The 15992-nt window shown below is 42.7% G+C and overlaps 1 protein-coding gene and 2 non-coding genes across 3 annotated transcripts; all 3 read left to right on the top strand.

Moving 5' to 3' along the window:
- The first annotated feature begins 3137 nt into the window (after window positions 1–3137).
- Window positions 3138–9100, top strand: HMGN1 (high mobility group nucleosome binding domain 1). The gene is made up of 6 exons (XM_021669396.2): window positions 3138–3167; window positions 3489–3521; window positions 3613–3642; window positions 3724–3771; window positions 6849–6974; window positions 8949–9100. Exons 1-6 carry the CDS (start codon window positions 3153–3155, stop codon window positions 8994–8996), a joined length of 300 nt encoding a protein of 99 aa, XP_021525071.1. The 5' UTR covers window positions 3138–3152; the 3' UTR covers window positions 8997–9100.
- Window positions 6673–6776, top strand: LOC135276436 (small nucleolar RNA U13). The gene has a single exon (XR_010343977.1). It is a non-coding gene; the product is annotated as a small nucleolar RNA U13 (small nucleolar RNA).
- A 3088-nt stretch (window positions 9101–12188) lies between the features above and the next one.
- On the top strand, window positions 12189–12292 carry LOC135276413 (U6 spliceosomal RNA). The gene has a single exon (XR_010343956.1). It is a non-coding gene; the product is annotated as a U6 spliceosomal RNA (small nuclear RNA).
- Window positions 12293–15992: the final 3700 nt, after the last annotated feature.

Raw genomic sequence — 15992 nt, 5'->3', positions numbered from 1 at the left:
GTTCACAGCTCAATTAGTATTCATTGAAGTGAACACAGTGCAACCAACATCCAGATCAAGAAAGAGAGAATAGCCAGCCCACCCAAATTTTTCCATTGCTCTCTCCTCCAGTCACTAGCTCCCCACCTCAACCCCAACCAGGAACCACTATCCTGACTTCTAACAGACTGGATTAGTTTTGCCTGCTTCTGTACCTTATATAAATAGAATCACACAGTATATTCACTTTTGGGTCTGGCATCTTTCTCTCCATATTATGCTAGTGAAATTAATCGTATTGTTTTATGTAGTTGCATATGGGTCATTTTCATTGCCGACGGTCTTCCATTTATTCATCTAGTCTTCTGTTGATTGGCATTTAGGCTGCTCTCTGTTTGGGCTTATAACACATTGTTCACCTATAAATATTCTATTTCATGTCTTCTGGTGAAAATATATAAGCATTTTTGTTGTGTATCTTTCTTGAGTCCTGAAAGTGTCTGTTTAGGTTTAAAAGATACTGCCAGCTGGACATGGTGGCACATGCCTGTAGTCCCAACTACTTGGGAGTCTGAGGCAGGAGGATCCAGTTCTGGGCTGTAGTGTGTTATGCCGATCAGGTGTCTACACTGTGATTAGTATCATTATGGTGACCTCCCAGGGAGCAAAAGACCCACACGTTTGCCTATGAAGGGTGAACCGGCCCAGGTCAGAAACGGAGCAGGTCAAAACTGTCATGCTGATCAGTAGTGGGATCACACCTGTAAACAGCACTGCACTCCAGCCTGGGCAACAAAGTGAGACCCTGTTTCTTTAAAAAACAAAAAATACTGCCAAATAGTTTTTCATTTGAGTTCTGGTTGCTTCATTTGTTTGTGCTGGCAACTTAAAAAAACTAGGCCAGTCGGGCGCGGTGGCTCACGCCTGTAATCCCAGCACTTTGGGAGGCCGAGGCGGGTGGATCACGAGGTCAAGAGATCGAGACCATCCTGGTCAACATGGTGAAACCCCGTCTCTACTAAAAATACAAAAAATTAGCTGGGCATGGTGGCGCGTGCCTGTAATCCCAGCTACTCAGGAGGCTGAGGCAGGAGAATTGCCTGAACCCAGGAGGCGGAGGTTGCGGTGAGCCGAGATCGCGCCATTGCACTCCAGCCTGGGTAACAAGAGCGAAACTCCGTCTCAAAAAAACAAAAAAAACAAAAAACTAAGCCAAATAAATCATCTGTGGACCAAAAAGTTGTCACCTCTGGCCTAGCGCTGCTTCAGTTCTTATAGGAGAAAGATCTTTATGGGGTAAGTCCAAAAGCATATCTTTCCCTTGCTTAAGACCTTGCAGTATCCCCCAATCTTTGAATGACTGAACTCCATGACAGGCTGCTCTTCTTCTTTTTTTTTTTTTTCCCTCTTTTCCCTGATGTTTGCATCCATTTTTCATATCTCCATCCCTGCCACTTTGAAGGTCTTGGTGGGCTGCCAGACTCTAGTAAGTCAGCATGCCTTGAAATATGCTGTCCCCCCTGCCGATGGCTTCCCCTTTCTTTACTAGGCCAATTCAGTACTTTCTCTCCCCACTAAATTACTAGACCCAGTGCTTGGGATACAAAACTGGATTCTCTCTACCCCAGGAACTTCATGTTGCCTGCCACAGGGCAGATGCCCAGTACATGCTTGTGCCACAAACTTGGGTACTCCCTGATGTTGAATTTTTTTTAAGGTAATACATACAGATAGAAAAAAGAAAAAACATTACACATGAGAAAAAGGAAATTTTTACCTTCAACCTCCCCAGTTGTGCCAGAGGCAACAGCTGATACTACTTCCTTGTATATTCTTCCTGAGATAAATATGGAATGTGTAAGGATATATATTCAGTCAATGCTGTGGAGAAAATAAAACAGCCCTCCGGGGGTCCGGGAGTGCTAGAGACGGTAGCAAACGGTTCTCAGGAGCTGGAATCTGAGAGTTGCCCTACTCTGGGACCAGAAACGACTCTCGTGCACCTGCAGTCCTCCAGGGAAATCTGAAGAGAGTTCCACAGCTTGGATTCTCAGCACTTTGGGAGGCCGAGGCGGGAGGATCGCTTAAGCCCAGGAGTTGAAGACCAAGCTGAGCAACACAGTGAAACCCCGTCTCTATAAAAATTAGCCAGGCAGAGCGGTGCGCGCCTGTGTCTGAACTACTCCAGAGGCTGGGGAGGGAGGATAACTGGAGTCCAGGATGTCGAGGCTGCAGTGAGCTGTGATTGCACCACTATACTCCAGGATGGAGGACAGAACGAGACCCTGTCTCAAATAAAAGAAGGGAAGGAAGGAAACAAGTTACACAGAAACGCCGCCCGCAATAACCTCGCGTCGGAACCTCAGTTGCAGACCAGCACGAGTGGAAGCCAAGCGAATGCCCCGCGCCTGCGCACTGGCCCACGGCGATCCAGCGTCGGTGTTCCTTCCCACGCCCTCCCTTCCGGAGCCTGCGCACCAGGGCCCGCTTCATGCAGGCCAGCGAAGCTGGGGACCCTGGATAGCCTTTCTTGCCGACTAAGGCGGGAGGAATTTGCTAGCTCCTGTATCCCTTGTCCCTCTCTCTTCCCAGTCTAGGATACGAACTATAAATATTCGAACACAATTCACCCTAGAGGGGAGGGGCCAGATGCCAGTGGCCTGAGGGCGCCCAGGTATCCAGAAGGATCGTGGGTGGAGAGCCGCAGTCACGTGGCATGCTTCCACCAATCAGCGTGCAGACCGCACTTTGCGGCTCGGCTTCAAACAAACTACCGTAAGGCCGGAGCGCCACTGGGGCCCCGCCCCCCTCGCCTGGGTCTGGGGCCCCGCGAGACGGCGGGAAGGGGTGGGGGCGCCCAGGAGGGGGCGGGACGCGGGGCCGAGTGACGGCCCGCCTCACCTATTCCGGGCGCGGGCTGAGCCCCGCAGCCAATGGGCGGGGGTAGGGGGGCGGCCCGGCCGGCGGGGAGGGGGAGCCCGGGGCCGGGGACGCAGGGGGAGGAGGAGGCGGGCTCCCAATCCGGTTCCATCCGGTTCTCCCACCGCCCCCGCTGTGGGTCTCGGCAGCTCGGGCGGCGGGAGGAGTGGCAGCGGCCAGGCAGCCCAGCTTCGCAAAGGCTTTCGGCGCGCCGCGGCTCGCAGGCACCCGGCACGCGCCTCCCCGTCGCCAGGATGCCCAAAAGGAAGGTGAGCCGCGGCCGCGGCCCGCACACGCCCCCTGGGGCTGCCGCTGGCCGCCCCGCCGGGCCCCGCGAGGCCCAGTCTTCGCTGCCCTTACGGTGGCGCCGGGCCCGGGAGGCGCTCGGAGACCCGCGGGCGGGCGGGCGCTCGGCGGCCTCAGGGGCGGGTGTTCTGGAACGTTCGGCGGTCTGAGCAGCCGAGGGGGCGATTCGAACGGGGCGGCGGGAAGCCGTGACGTCACGCAGCCGGGCATTGTTCTCGGGGCCGGGCGGGCGCGCAGGTCCTGGGACTGCGGCCCGCGTCCATCCGCGCGTTTTCTTCTCGCAGGTCAGCTCCGCCGAAGGGGCCGCCAAGGAAGAGGTGAGCGCGGGGCCTTCTGTGGGGGTGGGTGTCCCGTGAGCTGCTGGCCTGCCTTCTCTTCGCGCTGACTCTTCCTTTTTCTCTCTCCAAGCCCAAGAGGAGATCCGCGCGGTTGTCGGCCGTAAGTAAAGCCAGTCCGTAACCGTTTGTTTTCCGCGGGTCGTCCCCGGTGAGGACGCTCAGTGCTACTTTTGCCTTTCAGAAACCTCCTGCAAAAGTGGAAGCGAAGCCGAAAAAGGCAGCAGCGAAGGTAGGCTTCGAAACGCGCATTGGGATGCAGCAGAGTCTTACGCTGCACACTGCTCCTTAATGTGGGACTTTACATTCTGACGAGCTGTTTGAGATTTCTTTATATTTTAATAACTACGGTAAATATTTTTTTTCTGGTCGGGGCAAAATGTAATGCATGTATTCATCCTGGTTTATGGGACCGAATCACACCAATGCTGCTGCAGATTTTAGGAGACTTGGGACCACAAAAAATATTAAATACTAACTTAAGTCTACAAAGGAAATTTATTTTTAGCGTTGCGTACATTGTGGCTGGTGCTTGACCTTTAATTGTGTGCTTGTACTTCCTCTTTTGACAATAAAAGAGCCAAGTTAGGACTAAGGTCAGGAAAAAGGGAACATATAAATTTTTATATATAGTTTCCAAGCCAACATGGGGGAGTGTTGACTTTTTTACGGGGTAGGGGAGGAGAGATCAAAAGTTGTGTTCTTTGAGAACATAACCGCCACTACTCTAGGAGTGCTTCAGCAGTTAAACAAAACCGTGTTTTGGTTGCTCCCTAATAAATTCATGATTGCATGATTCGGATTGTAGGTCTGTAGAACGAAGTTAGTTTTGGGTATACGTGTGTTTGATAACTTTCAGGATGGAAAAGCAGAACGTGTAAAACATGAATAAACTTTGTGTTCAGAGATAGCATTGACAGTACCATCTGTAAAGCTCTACATGTTCTTCACGTGTGTTTTCTACTCAAAACTTAGGAGAGTTTGCTATTTGAAGTCTCGAAAAAAAATTTTTTAATGCCGTCATCTCTTTCCTGAAAGTGTAGGTAGAAGGTAAGCACTGCGCAATCATCAGAAGAGGCACGATTAATTTCTTTGACATTGAAGAGTTCTTGGATAATTGTTAAATTTGTCCTTGTTAAATAAAGGTATAAAACAAAGATTTTTTTCTTTTTTAAGATTTGTACAGAGCTCAGTAAAAATCTTAACTATGTTTTAACAGAAAGTTCTGTTTTTATGATCTTAAAAATAAAGCTTCAAGGAAGGTATTTTTCAACTTTGCAATTTCTCATACCAGAAGACGATGCGATAATTCTCTGTATACAGTTAGAACAGCAGGGAAACTTGATGAAGGCCTAAAAAATTAGCTGACTTTGTTAAAAATGTCTGTGTGAGCGGTATATTATCACCCATCTTTTTTGATTCCGTGTTTTGTTTTTAACTAACTGGCTGAAATATCTGCCTGTTTCCCTCTACATTTTTCTTTCCTTATTTATCTTTGTTCATCTTGAGATCTACTGTAAAGTGAATTTTTAATGAAAACAGTTGCAAGTTTTACCCCGGTGGGTTTGGGACATCAGATTTAATTGAGAGGCCAACAGGTAAGTACTCATGTCAGCGCTTCTTGAGGAACTAGTCTATGAGGTCAGCTTTCCCAAAGGAAAAAGGACAGAAGGGATTTGTTCGTTTTTATATCTAGTTTCTGTAATACACCTTTGACTTCATAGTTGATGAGACTTTAAACAGAAGGTAAGCACTTGGTGTATTGATATACTACACATTAATACTACACAGTAGACATGTTTTCAAAGCATATCTGTCACAGTGTGTACTTCTGACTTGTATCATTTACCTAGAACTAAATATTTTGAAGGTCCAAACATACTCAGAAAACGTGATTGATTTTGTTTTATCTAGCTTATCAGCTCATGATGGTTACAAGTGGTATTATTTCGAGTCCCTGGCATTATTATGTATTCTATTTTAACTGTTTCCCAGTTTTGTATTTTTGGTATTGGAATGGTGATTATGAAATTAATCAGAAATCAGATTACAAAAGAGTAGTTCGTTTTTTTTTTTGTTTTTTTTTTTTTTTTTATTAAGACGTTTCACCATGTTGGTCAGGCTGGTCTTGAACTCCCGACCTCAGGTGATCCGCCTGCCTTGGCCTCCAAAGTGCTTGGATTACAGGCGTGAGCCACCACGCCCCGCCCAAAGGAGTAATTCTTAAATACAGAAGTAGTTGCGAAAATTTGTGATAGCAGTGTGTTGTAGGAGCAGTGTTATCTCAAATATATTTGTTTCTAATTTGTTATTCAAAGGATGTTGAAATATTGAAAGTCATTATGCTGTGTGGAATCCCGTAGTACAGAATACCCTGCAGCGATTTTTCCGCCCATCTTAGCATTGAAGTTGTGAGCTGTACATCCATGTTTTATGGCCCTTTAACTCAAGTAATTGGTCAGTACCTGTATGGGTCTCTTATACCACCCGCTGCAGACTTAATTACAAGGAATAAATGCTAAGTTTTTCTCAGCATTGATGGATGGTATCCAAAGGTATTTTTATGTTGTTTTAACATGGCTTAAATTTTGAACTTAAATGTGTCAGGTTGGTATGGTCATATTAATACCGTTGCTTTTCAGATTTTTCAAACACCTAAATGAAAATGATAAATTCAAAATTGATACTTTCAGTTTCTCATGTGATATCAAGGGATGCAGGGTAGTCAACATGACTGTGCGGCATGTGCTTTTTTTCAGGTGAATGGTCTTAATGTGAGTTGAGGTCTTGTGAGGACAGTGATTGATTATTGTTCATGTTCAAAACAAATTTGGGGATGGGTGGGGATACTGTCAACGAGACTCCTCCAATATTCTACCTCATTTGTCCTGTCATGTGGAACTGTAGGGAATAGTTTGGATAATGGCAACAGGGGTGAAGTATGGCTCAGGCTTTAGGATTTGTCGAACATCTAATGAGGCTTGACATGCAAGTACTATTAAAATCTCCTTAGCATCTGCTGTTTTCCTGATTACTGGGTGGGTCCTAAGTTGTCTAATATAATAGGTATATCAACTGATGTGTGATAGACATTAATATGACAGCTATTGCAGATATAGTCATGCAAAATGAGATCTTTCATAAGCTTGAATATTGGGTTTTCACTCTCATGTGAGATGTCCCTCTCTCAAACCTTGCTGTAAAGTCAGCACCATTGGGCACATTACTTGTCTGACATGAGGGAAAAAAAGTAAAACAAAATGTAAGGGGTAAAGTTTGTACTTAAAATATATTCTTATTCTATCATAGGATAAATCTTCAGACAAAAAAGTGCAAACAAAAGGGAAAAGGGGAGCAAAGGGAAAACAGGCTGAAGTGGCTAACCAAGAAACTAAAGATTTACCTGCAGAAAACGGGGAAACGAAAACTGAGGAGGTCAGAAGTGTGTGTGTATGTGTGTTGTTTGATTGCTTTTGACTCTGAACAGTAGATACTAAATGGTATGTTTTTTGTAGCAGGTTAAGTCTTTATTCATTATAATACTGAACAAAGTTTTGTACAGTATCTCAAAGTGAATGAAGGTCTAAGTAATAACCTAGATCAAGCAAATAAAAGATGAGTGTCATTAATCTTTGTTTTTAGAGACAGTGTTTGTTACCCAGGCTGAATCTTTATTGTTTTAAGCTACAAGGAAAAGATATTTTTTCTTTTTATTAACCAAATGAAGCAGTAGGAGTACAGACAGCACAAAGAAATCTGTAACAGGTTTTGGTTGATTTGTTGTGAACACTACCGCACTCCTGTAGCTGGGAAGGTGTTTCTTGAAAAGTAACCGAAGCAAGGTTCAGTTAAGCCAGGCCTTCATTTTATGTTTGTTAGCTAAGTTAGAAACGATAAGTACTTTAGGGTAATAATTTTTTTTTTTTTTTTTTTTGAGACAGAGTTTCACTCTTGTTACCCAGGCTGGAGTGCAATGGCGCCATCTCGGTTCACTGCAACCTCCGCCTCCTGGGTTCAGGCAATTCTTCTGCCTCAGCCTCCTGAATAGCTGTGATTACAGGCACGCACCACTATGCCCAGCTAATTTTTTGTATTTTTAGTAGAGACGGGGTTTCACCATGTTGACCAGGATGGTCTCGATCTCTTGACCTCGTGATCCACCCGCCTCGGCCTCCCAAAGTGCTGGGATTACAGGCTTGAGCCACCGCGCCCGGCCTAGGGTAGTAATTTTTAAATTTTGATGTTTATACATCAAATTCTTAAGTAATAAACTGCTTACTCCTAAATTTAGAAATTTACAATCCCACTTTGTTTTTTAACTTGTACTTCGTAGTTTTTTGAGACGGAGTTTCACTCTTTTGCCCAAGCTGGAGTGCAGTGGTGCAGTCTTGGCTCCCTACAGTCTCCACCTGCTGGCTTTAAGTGATTGTCCAGCCTCAGGCTCCTGGGTAGCTGGGATTACAGGCACCCACCACCATGCCCGGCTGATTTTTTGTGTTTTTAGTAGAAATGGGATTTCACCATGTTAGCGAGGCTGGTCTTAAACTCCTGACCTAGGATGATCTGCCTGCCTCGGCCTCCCAAAGTGCTCAAATTACAGGCGTGAGCCACCTCACCCAGCCTGTACTTCCTAATTCTAACCATACATCAAATATTGTGTGATCATAAGATCACATTGCTAATCTACTTCTGATTTTAAGGAAGAACTTGACCTTCTAATACACATTATCAAATTATAGTTGGTTCTCCCTTGTTTATACCTGTATTCTATTAATATAAGGCTGCCACAAGTATGAAACCATTTCACATAGGGGAAATACAGGATTAGGTTCCTGCAAACCTGATCACAATATTTTCATCAACTGATAAATACGTGGCCTTATTACATGTGTGTTTCTGTTACACATGCCTTGTTTAATGTTTGTAATTTCACGTTGAACTCGCTACCAGTAGCGCACTGTAATTGGTGCCTGAACAAAGCTCTCCAATACATGTTCTTTGTGTGGCACATCACAGCCTTGGATTTAGCAACATTAGATAGCACTTGGACAAGATGCTTGGGGACCATTTTAAACAGTAAAAAGCACAAAGATGTAAAATAGTGGCGCTAAGTAGACCAGAGTAAAGACAGTTGGTTAGGGCGTTAGAGCTGAAACAAGACAGAGTGACCTCAGCCTGGAATGTACATATAGTGCAACTCACATTTTTTGCTTCTCTGATGTGCACATTACTGTGGAAGTGCTAAAAGTATTGATTTGGGGTTGGGAGGGTGGTTGCAAAAGTTTTTTTAAGCAAGAGTAGGTGACTTTACAAATAACAAAGATTATTGACTTTTTAAAAGATCTGATAGTTGCATATAAATAAAATGACAACGTATTCCTAAAGATCTCAATTTCCTTCGTTTTGCAGAGTCCAGCCTCTGATGAAGCAGGAGAGAAAGAAGCCAAGTCTGATTAATAGCATATACCATGTCTTATCAGTGGTCCCTGTCTCCCTTCTTGTACAATCCAGAGGAATATTTTTATCAACTATTTTGTAAATGCAAGTTTTTTAGTAGCTCTAGAAACATTTTTAAGAAGGAGGGAATCCCACCTCATCCCATTTTTTAAGTGTAAATGCTTTTTTTTAAGAGGTGAAATCATTTTCTGGTTGTTTATTTTTTGGTACAACCAGAAAATAGTGTGGGATATTGAATTATGGGAGGCTTTGACTGTCTCGGGTGTCAGCTTAACATTCCATAGATGGGGGGTTAGTTTTTATATCCTTTAATACAAAGCATATTAAATGGCAATATGGAGTCAGTCCTGCATTTAATGTCTTGAACATTTGAAATTCTATTCCCATGTTGTTTTTTAGTAGAATTGTTTCCTAAAGAAAACCATTCTGATCGTGGCTCTCCCTGTCAGAATTGTGTGCACTCTGTAACATCTTTGGTGTGGTAGTCCTGTTTTCCTAATAACTTTGTTACTGTGCTGTGAACGATTAAAAATTTGAATATGTCGTGTACATGCTATTCAGTTGTGAATTGTTGGGACGTATGTAACAGCTTATCAACATGTGAAGATACAGGTACTTGATAGCCTCTTAAGGAAAATTTGCATCTTAAATTTTAAGCTGGAAAGTCACTGGAATAACTTTAAAAAAGAATTACAATACAGTGCTTTTTAGATTTTTGTTACGTATGTTAAGAATTGTGTACAAATTGAAATGTCTGTACTGATCCTCAACCAATAAAATCTCAATTATGAAACAATATTTTGAAGCATGTGGATTAAGTTCTGGTTTAAATTTTATTTACAGAATTTTCACATTTGAGCCTGGCCAACATGGTGAAACCCCCTTTTCTACTAAAAATACAAGAATTCGCCGGGCATGGTGGCTTCCACCTGTAGTCCCAGCTACTTGGGAGGCTGAGCCAGGAGAATCACTTGAACCTGGGAGGTCGAGATTGTAGCGTGCCCAGATGACACCACTGCAAACAGTGAGACCCTGTCTCAAAAAAAGTTACACATTTGGTCTTCCAAAATTCTTTTATTTTAAAGAGTGAAATGTTTAGTTTTTGTATGATGCAGTCATGAGTCAGTGGATACTGTCTAAGAAACATTGTGAGGCAGTTTTCTTGTGTGAACAACATAGTGTGTCTTACACAAACCTCAGTGGCATAGCCTATTACATAAGTAGGCTGTATGGTTGAACCTATTGCTCCTAGGCAACAGACTTAACACAGCATATTGTTATGTGAATACTATAGGGAGTTGTAATACAATGGTAAGTATTTGTCCATGTAAACTTAGGTGAGTATAGTAAAAGTACAGCGTTACATAATATGGGATCATTATGTGGTTCATTGATATGTGTGACATAACTGCTTGAGGTATCTGCTATGTCCTTTGAAGTGCTTGACTATATTGGTTTAATGGAAGAACAATCCAGTGTCTTTTGAATTAAAGCAAATACATAATTACTAGCTCTTCATATGTTAAAAGTACAGAGTAGGCCAGGCATGGTGGCTTACACCTATAATCCCAGCACTTTGGGAGGCCAAAGCAGGTACATCACCTGCGGTCAGGAATTGGGAGACTAGCCCGGCCAACATGGTGAAACCTGGTCTCTACTAAGAACATAAAAATAAGCTGGGCTTGGTGGCTGGCGCCTGTAATCCCAGCTGCTCAGGAGGCTGAGGCAGGAGAATTACTTGAACCTAGGAGGTAGAGGTTGCAGCAAGCCGAGTTCACACTGTTGCACTCCAGCCTGGGTGATGAGTGAAACTCAGTCTCAAAAAAAAATACAGAGTAAGCTATGACTAAATCTAGTGTGGTATGTATTTTCCTGATTTGCTTTCGCATACATTGTATTCTCATTTTGCCCTCTAAGTAGTCTTTAGAGGTGGTGCAGGGCAACTGTTGATTTGGCAAAAGCGAAAATGGCCAGAGATGGACCTTGCTGAGGTTATCACTAAAGAGGGGTCCTTGGAACAATTCAAACCTCTGTACATTTGGTGTGTTTTGCCTGTGGGCTGATTAGTAGGCAAGAATCCTTTAAAAACAAGCCCTATGGGGTCATAGGTCTCTGCACGGACTGCCTGAGCAGAGTTGATAGGGAATAGTGATACAGTAAAAGCAAATGCAAAGGACAGTGACATGGGATAACCTGACAGCAAAGAAGTTCTGATAACCCCTGGGGGATGGGAAGGGACTAGGGCCAGCTGAGTGCTGTGGTCATTGCACTATGGAGGCCTGAAAAAGTGATGAACAGATTTGCCTTTAATTCCCAAGTATAGGAGACTAGGTAAGTTTTTTGTAAGAATTTTAACCATAGAGCCCATCTGCCAGTGTTTAGTTAATTAAACTCCCCAACCTTCCCACCCCTGAGAGTGGTGATAGATGTTTTCAAATCACAGATATTCTCAGTCATTCTATACTAGTTGTAATGACATATTTAAAGAAATCACTAGTTTTTCTTAGAAAATAAAACAGGGAAAGGGTTTTGGTTTATAGATTGATACAAAAAAAAAATTGTAGAAAAGAATAACAGAAGTACTTTAAGTTCCTACCTGGAACTACTCTGTTAGGCTTTTCTACAGGTTTTTGGGGGCAAAGCTTGCTTTGTTTTATCTGACCAGTTACTCGGGCGTTTGCTAGCCCTAAGGCTGCTCATTTTCCTTTTTTTTTTTTTTTATCCTACCCACAGGAAGGAACACATTTTTGTGATAAACCGACTTCAACTGTCAAAGGAAAAAAAGTTTTTTAAAGCCACCATGGGGACTGGATGTGGCAGTCACACCAGCGCTTTGGGAGGCCAAGGTAGGAGGATTGCTTGAGTCCGAGTTCAGAATCATCATGGGCAGCAGCGAGACCCCATCTTTACAGAAAATTTTTAAAATTAGCTGAGCATTGTGGTCCCAGCTACTCAGGAGGCTGAGGCAGGAGGATTACAAGCCCAAGATTTTGAGGCTGCAGTGAGCTAAGATTGTGTTACTGCACTCTAGCCTGGGGACGAAGATCTTGTCTCAAAAGCCACTTTTGAGGCATGTTTTCTGGGATCAGTACGGGAAGTTAATCTCTTACCCTTCAAACAGTTGACAGTACTTTTGAGTGGTGAGAATGGTTGACTGGATGTACCAATATCAAACATTTAAAAGTATAAGCAGTGCTTGCGCTTCGGCAGCACATATACTAAAATTGGAACGATAAAGAGAAGATTAGCATCGCCCCTGCGCAAATTTTTTTTTAAATAAAAATTTTAAAAAGTATAAGGAAGAGAACTTCTTATCAGATAGCAATTGGTTGATTAGAAAAACTAGTGAACAAGAACCCTGCATTCTCTTGGCTTCTCAGAGATTGAGCTTGTTGTGCGTCAAATGTGGGTTAATCAGGATTTAAGGCACAGATCTTAGTACTTAGCTTGGATTCATGGTAATCATGGAGGCCCCAGGGGGAGGTTCTGTTCTGTTGTAGCAGTTTGGGAAATGTGTGTTAAAGTCTTGTGGGGGGTAGGGATGAGGTTAGGACGATGGACAGATGCAGGGGTGAGAAATATGTGTGTGATCATAGCGGAGCAATTAATACTCATTAAAAAAAACTTAGGAACTGCAGACAAGCTAAAAACACCCATAATTCGCTTACTTAGACAACTATTTAAGTAGCTATTTAAAAATGCATTTTTCTCAGATCCTATTCTATGCTTATATGATTATACAAAGCGGTGTTGCACATCCTATTTTGTAGTCTTGAGCATACTGTGACCTTTCTCCTATGTCAATGAGTATGCTTAAACAGCATTTGTAAGCACTGCATAGTTTATTTCAAGAATATGTAATTTGTCAGACATTTAGACTTTTCTGCATTAAAACAAGCATTGGCAAACTAAAAACTAATCTCTACTAACCCACACAGATAGACCTAAAGATGTATCTGCTTATCACAATCCCCATTTGCTCCATGAGTTTGCAATAGAAATACTTGGTTAAAACACCAAGTAATTTTGAGAATTAGAATTGAGAATTTCTAAGCAATTAGGCTTAAGTAGATGATGGGAAGTAGCTCATCAATTGGTAACAATTGCTTTTATTTCAAGATTGTGAAAGTTAGATTACATCTTTTAAAACTTCCAAAAATATAAAGAAACCATTTAGGGTCCCTGTGTGGTGGCTCACCCCTGTAATCCCAGCTGGCGGGCAGATCACTTGAGCTTGAGGTCAGGAGTTTCACAAGGTGCAATCCCGTCTCTACTAAAATAGAAAAATCAGCTGGGGGTGGGCGCCTGTAGTCCCAGCTCCTCGGGAGGCTGAGGCTGGAGAATCACTTAAACCCAGTGAGCTGAGATCTACCACTGCACTCCAGCCTGGGTAACAGAGCAAGACTCTGCCTCAAAAAACAAACAAAACTGTTTAATCCCGGAAGCTACGAGCAATTATTTTAGACATGGTGAATTTTCCTCATATGTTTGGGTTTTTCCTTAACTGTAAAGTGTTTTGATACTTGCTTAATATTTCATCGTGTGGTAGAAACCATAATTTGGCCATTACAGTTTTTTATAATTCCTCTATTAGGAATAATACTACTCATGCCCACAGTACACAAAAGCCCCTGTAACCAGGTAAGCAGTCCCAGTAGCCATCAGCGTTTTGGGAAGCAAATAAGAATGAATATTATTTAGATAATCTCTACAAATATGAAACTGAAAGGGAACAAAATGCATAAGAACAAATATTTAGGAATAAAAGCTCATTTATCTTTGGAGTATTGCACATTTTCTCACAATTGGATACAAATTCAATTTTAAAAGAAACTGCTATTAAAATAAAAAAAAAGCAGGGCACAGTGGTTCATGCCTGTAATCCTAGCAATTTGGGAGGCTGAGGCAGGCAGATCACTTGAGGTCAGGAGTTCAAAACCAGCCTGGCCAACATAGTGAAACCCTGTCTCTACTAAAAATAAAAATAAAAATAAAAAATTAGCCGGGGGTGGCATGTTCTTGAAATCCCAGCTACTGGAGGCTTAGGGAGAAAAAATCGCTTGAACCTAGGAGGCAGAGGTTGCAGTGAGCCGAGATCACAGCACTGTATTCTGTCATGGGCGACAGAGTTAGACTCCGTCTAAAAAAAAAGAATCCAGCATGGCTAGTTCCACCTTTATAAGTACATATTAGCTTCCAGATGCTGATTCCACAAAATCTTTTCCAGTGGAAAACAGTAAGTAGATGTTTGAGATTTTTTTTGAGGGCATGGAAATGGATAGTGCCATGGTTAGTGATGGACGTGAGGGGAAACGGCAGGAGGATGGGAGACCCTTGCTGGGGTGAACACAGATCGGCACTGGGGCAAGGCACATCATCTGTGGCTACATTCCACCACCTCTCGGCTGCAAATGAACATGACCTCATTAGCAGAAGGGGCTAAGGATATAGGTAATGGGCTTAACCGAGGATACGATAATACCTTACTCAGAGGGTCATAGTGGATGATGCGGGGCCTGGCAGTTGGTGCACAATACACGTTTGCTTCTCTTCCTGAGTGAGTTTCAGAACCTACCATTACTAGATTCCTGGCAGATTCCTGCTGGCCCCCCACCCACCTGACGACAATATATAGTGTTGAGGAAAGCTTTTGAAACTACACTTAATTTAACCTTAAGTTGAGCATGATAATGGGAACTCGTACTCATAAGGTCTGTCTGTGCTCTCCTGTTAGAGTGTGGCTTTTGTTAAGTCCTTCAGTGCCTCCTACATCGTTAACTGTAAAGATTACTTTTGTGTTTTAGATTTAATCTATAACTGTGAATTATATTAAAAATGTATATAAAATTTTATATAAATTATATCTCTGGAAAGCACTTAATGTTACTCCTTAGGAAATTCTAATTTAAAAAATATGAATACTAACGATAAGACATTCAAGTTATTTATGAGAATTTTGAAATACAGTAATCTGTTATGCATGACTCATAGAGAAGAAAGAGTCTTGCATGCTTGGCTGTTTCTATGCAAGGATGTGGCTGCATATTAAAATGTGCAAGATTGTCGTTTCCAGCAGTGCGGATTTAGATTTTCAAGAGAAATACAGTGAAGATAACCTTAACGGTCATCACATGATTTCTCACTTCCTGCTTCAGTTCTCCTTATTTCATCTATCTTTAAAGACAATATGAATGAAATATTAAATTCAATGGACTTAATTGAGGTAATATGTATAAAGCAGTCTCCTAGACACCGGGATGAGCAGAGCCTAGGTGCTTTGGTAGAGAGGTGTGCTGCTCTCTCACATTTTCAGGTCTCTGTGTGGTTCTTGTTAGGCATAAAAAAATAAGCATTTTTGACTAAAGTCTTTGACATAAAAAAAAGATTAGAACAAATGAGAAACACACAATGTTCCTAAAAAAAAGTTAATTTTTTTTAGTCTTTTTTTTTTTTTCGATGGAGTCTCACTCACTCTGTTGCCAGGCTGGAGTGCAGTGGCGTGATCTTGGCTCACTGCAACCTCTACCTCCCGGGTTCAAGCAATTCTCCTGCCTCAGTCTCCCAAGTAGCTGGGATTACACGTACCTGCCACCATGCCTGGCTACTTTTTGTATTTTTAGTAGAGATGGGGTTTTGCCATGTTGGTCAGGCTGGTCTCAAACTCCTGACCTTGATATCTCCCTCCCTTGGTCTCCCAAAGTGCTGGGATTACAGGCATAAGCCACCTCACTTGGCCCAATGTATATTTTTATCTTTATAAATTCAGAGAGTATATGTGCAGTTTTGCTACATGAATGTATTGGGTAATGGTGAGTTTAGGCCTCTAGTGTGCCCATCACCCGAACAGTGAATGCTGCACCTGCTGTACCTTCTCCTCTTTTGGTGTCTCCAGTGTCCATATGTACCCAAGTCTGGCTCCCACTTATAAGTAAGAGCATGCATTATTTGATTTTCTGTTTCTGAGTTATTTCACTTAGGATAATGGACTCCAGCCTC

Source organism: Aotus nancymaae, unplaced genomic scaffold, assembly GCF_030222135.1.
Source record: "Aotus nancymaae isolate 86718 unplaced genomic scaffold, 86718_ANA_hifiasm-v0.15.2.pri h1tg000022l_1, whole genome shotgun sequence".
NCBI classification, from domain to species: Eukaryota; Metazoa; Chordata; class Mammalia; order Primates; family Aotidae; genus Aotus; species Aotus nancymaae.
Note: the sequence above shows the minus strand (reverse complement) of the source record. Positions and strands in the feature narration are given on the sequence as shown.

Bases quoted from the DNA above. Each gene is read 5' to 3' on its own strand.
- HMGN1 (XM_021669396.2), top strand. The intron at 3,522-3,612 runs GTGAGCGCGGGG...TCTCTCTCCAAG, and splicing joins AAGGGGCCGCCAAGGAAGAG to CCCAAGAGGAGATCCGCGCG. The intron at 3,772-6,848 runs GTAGGCTTCGAA...ATTCTATCATAG, and splicing joins CGAAAAAGGCAGCAGCGAAG to GATAAATCTTCAGACAAAAA.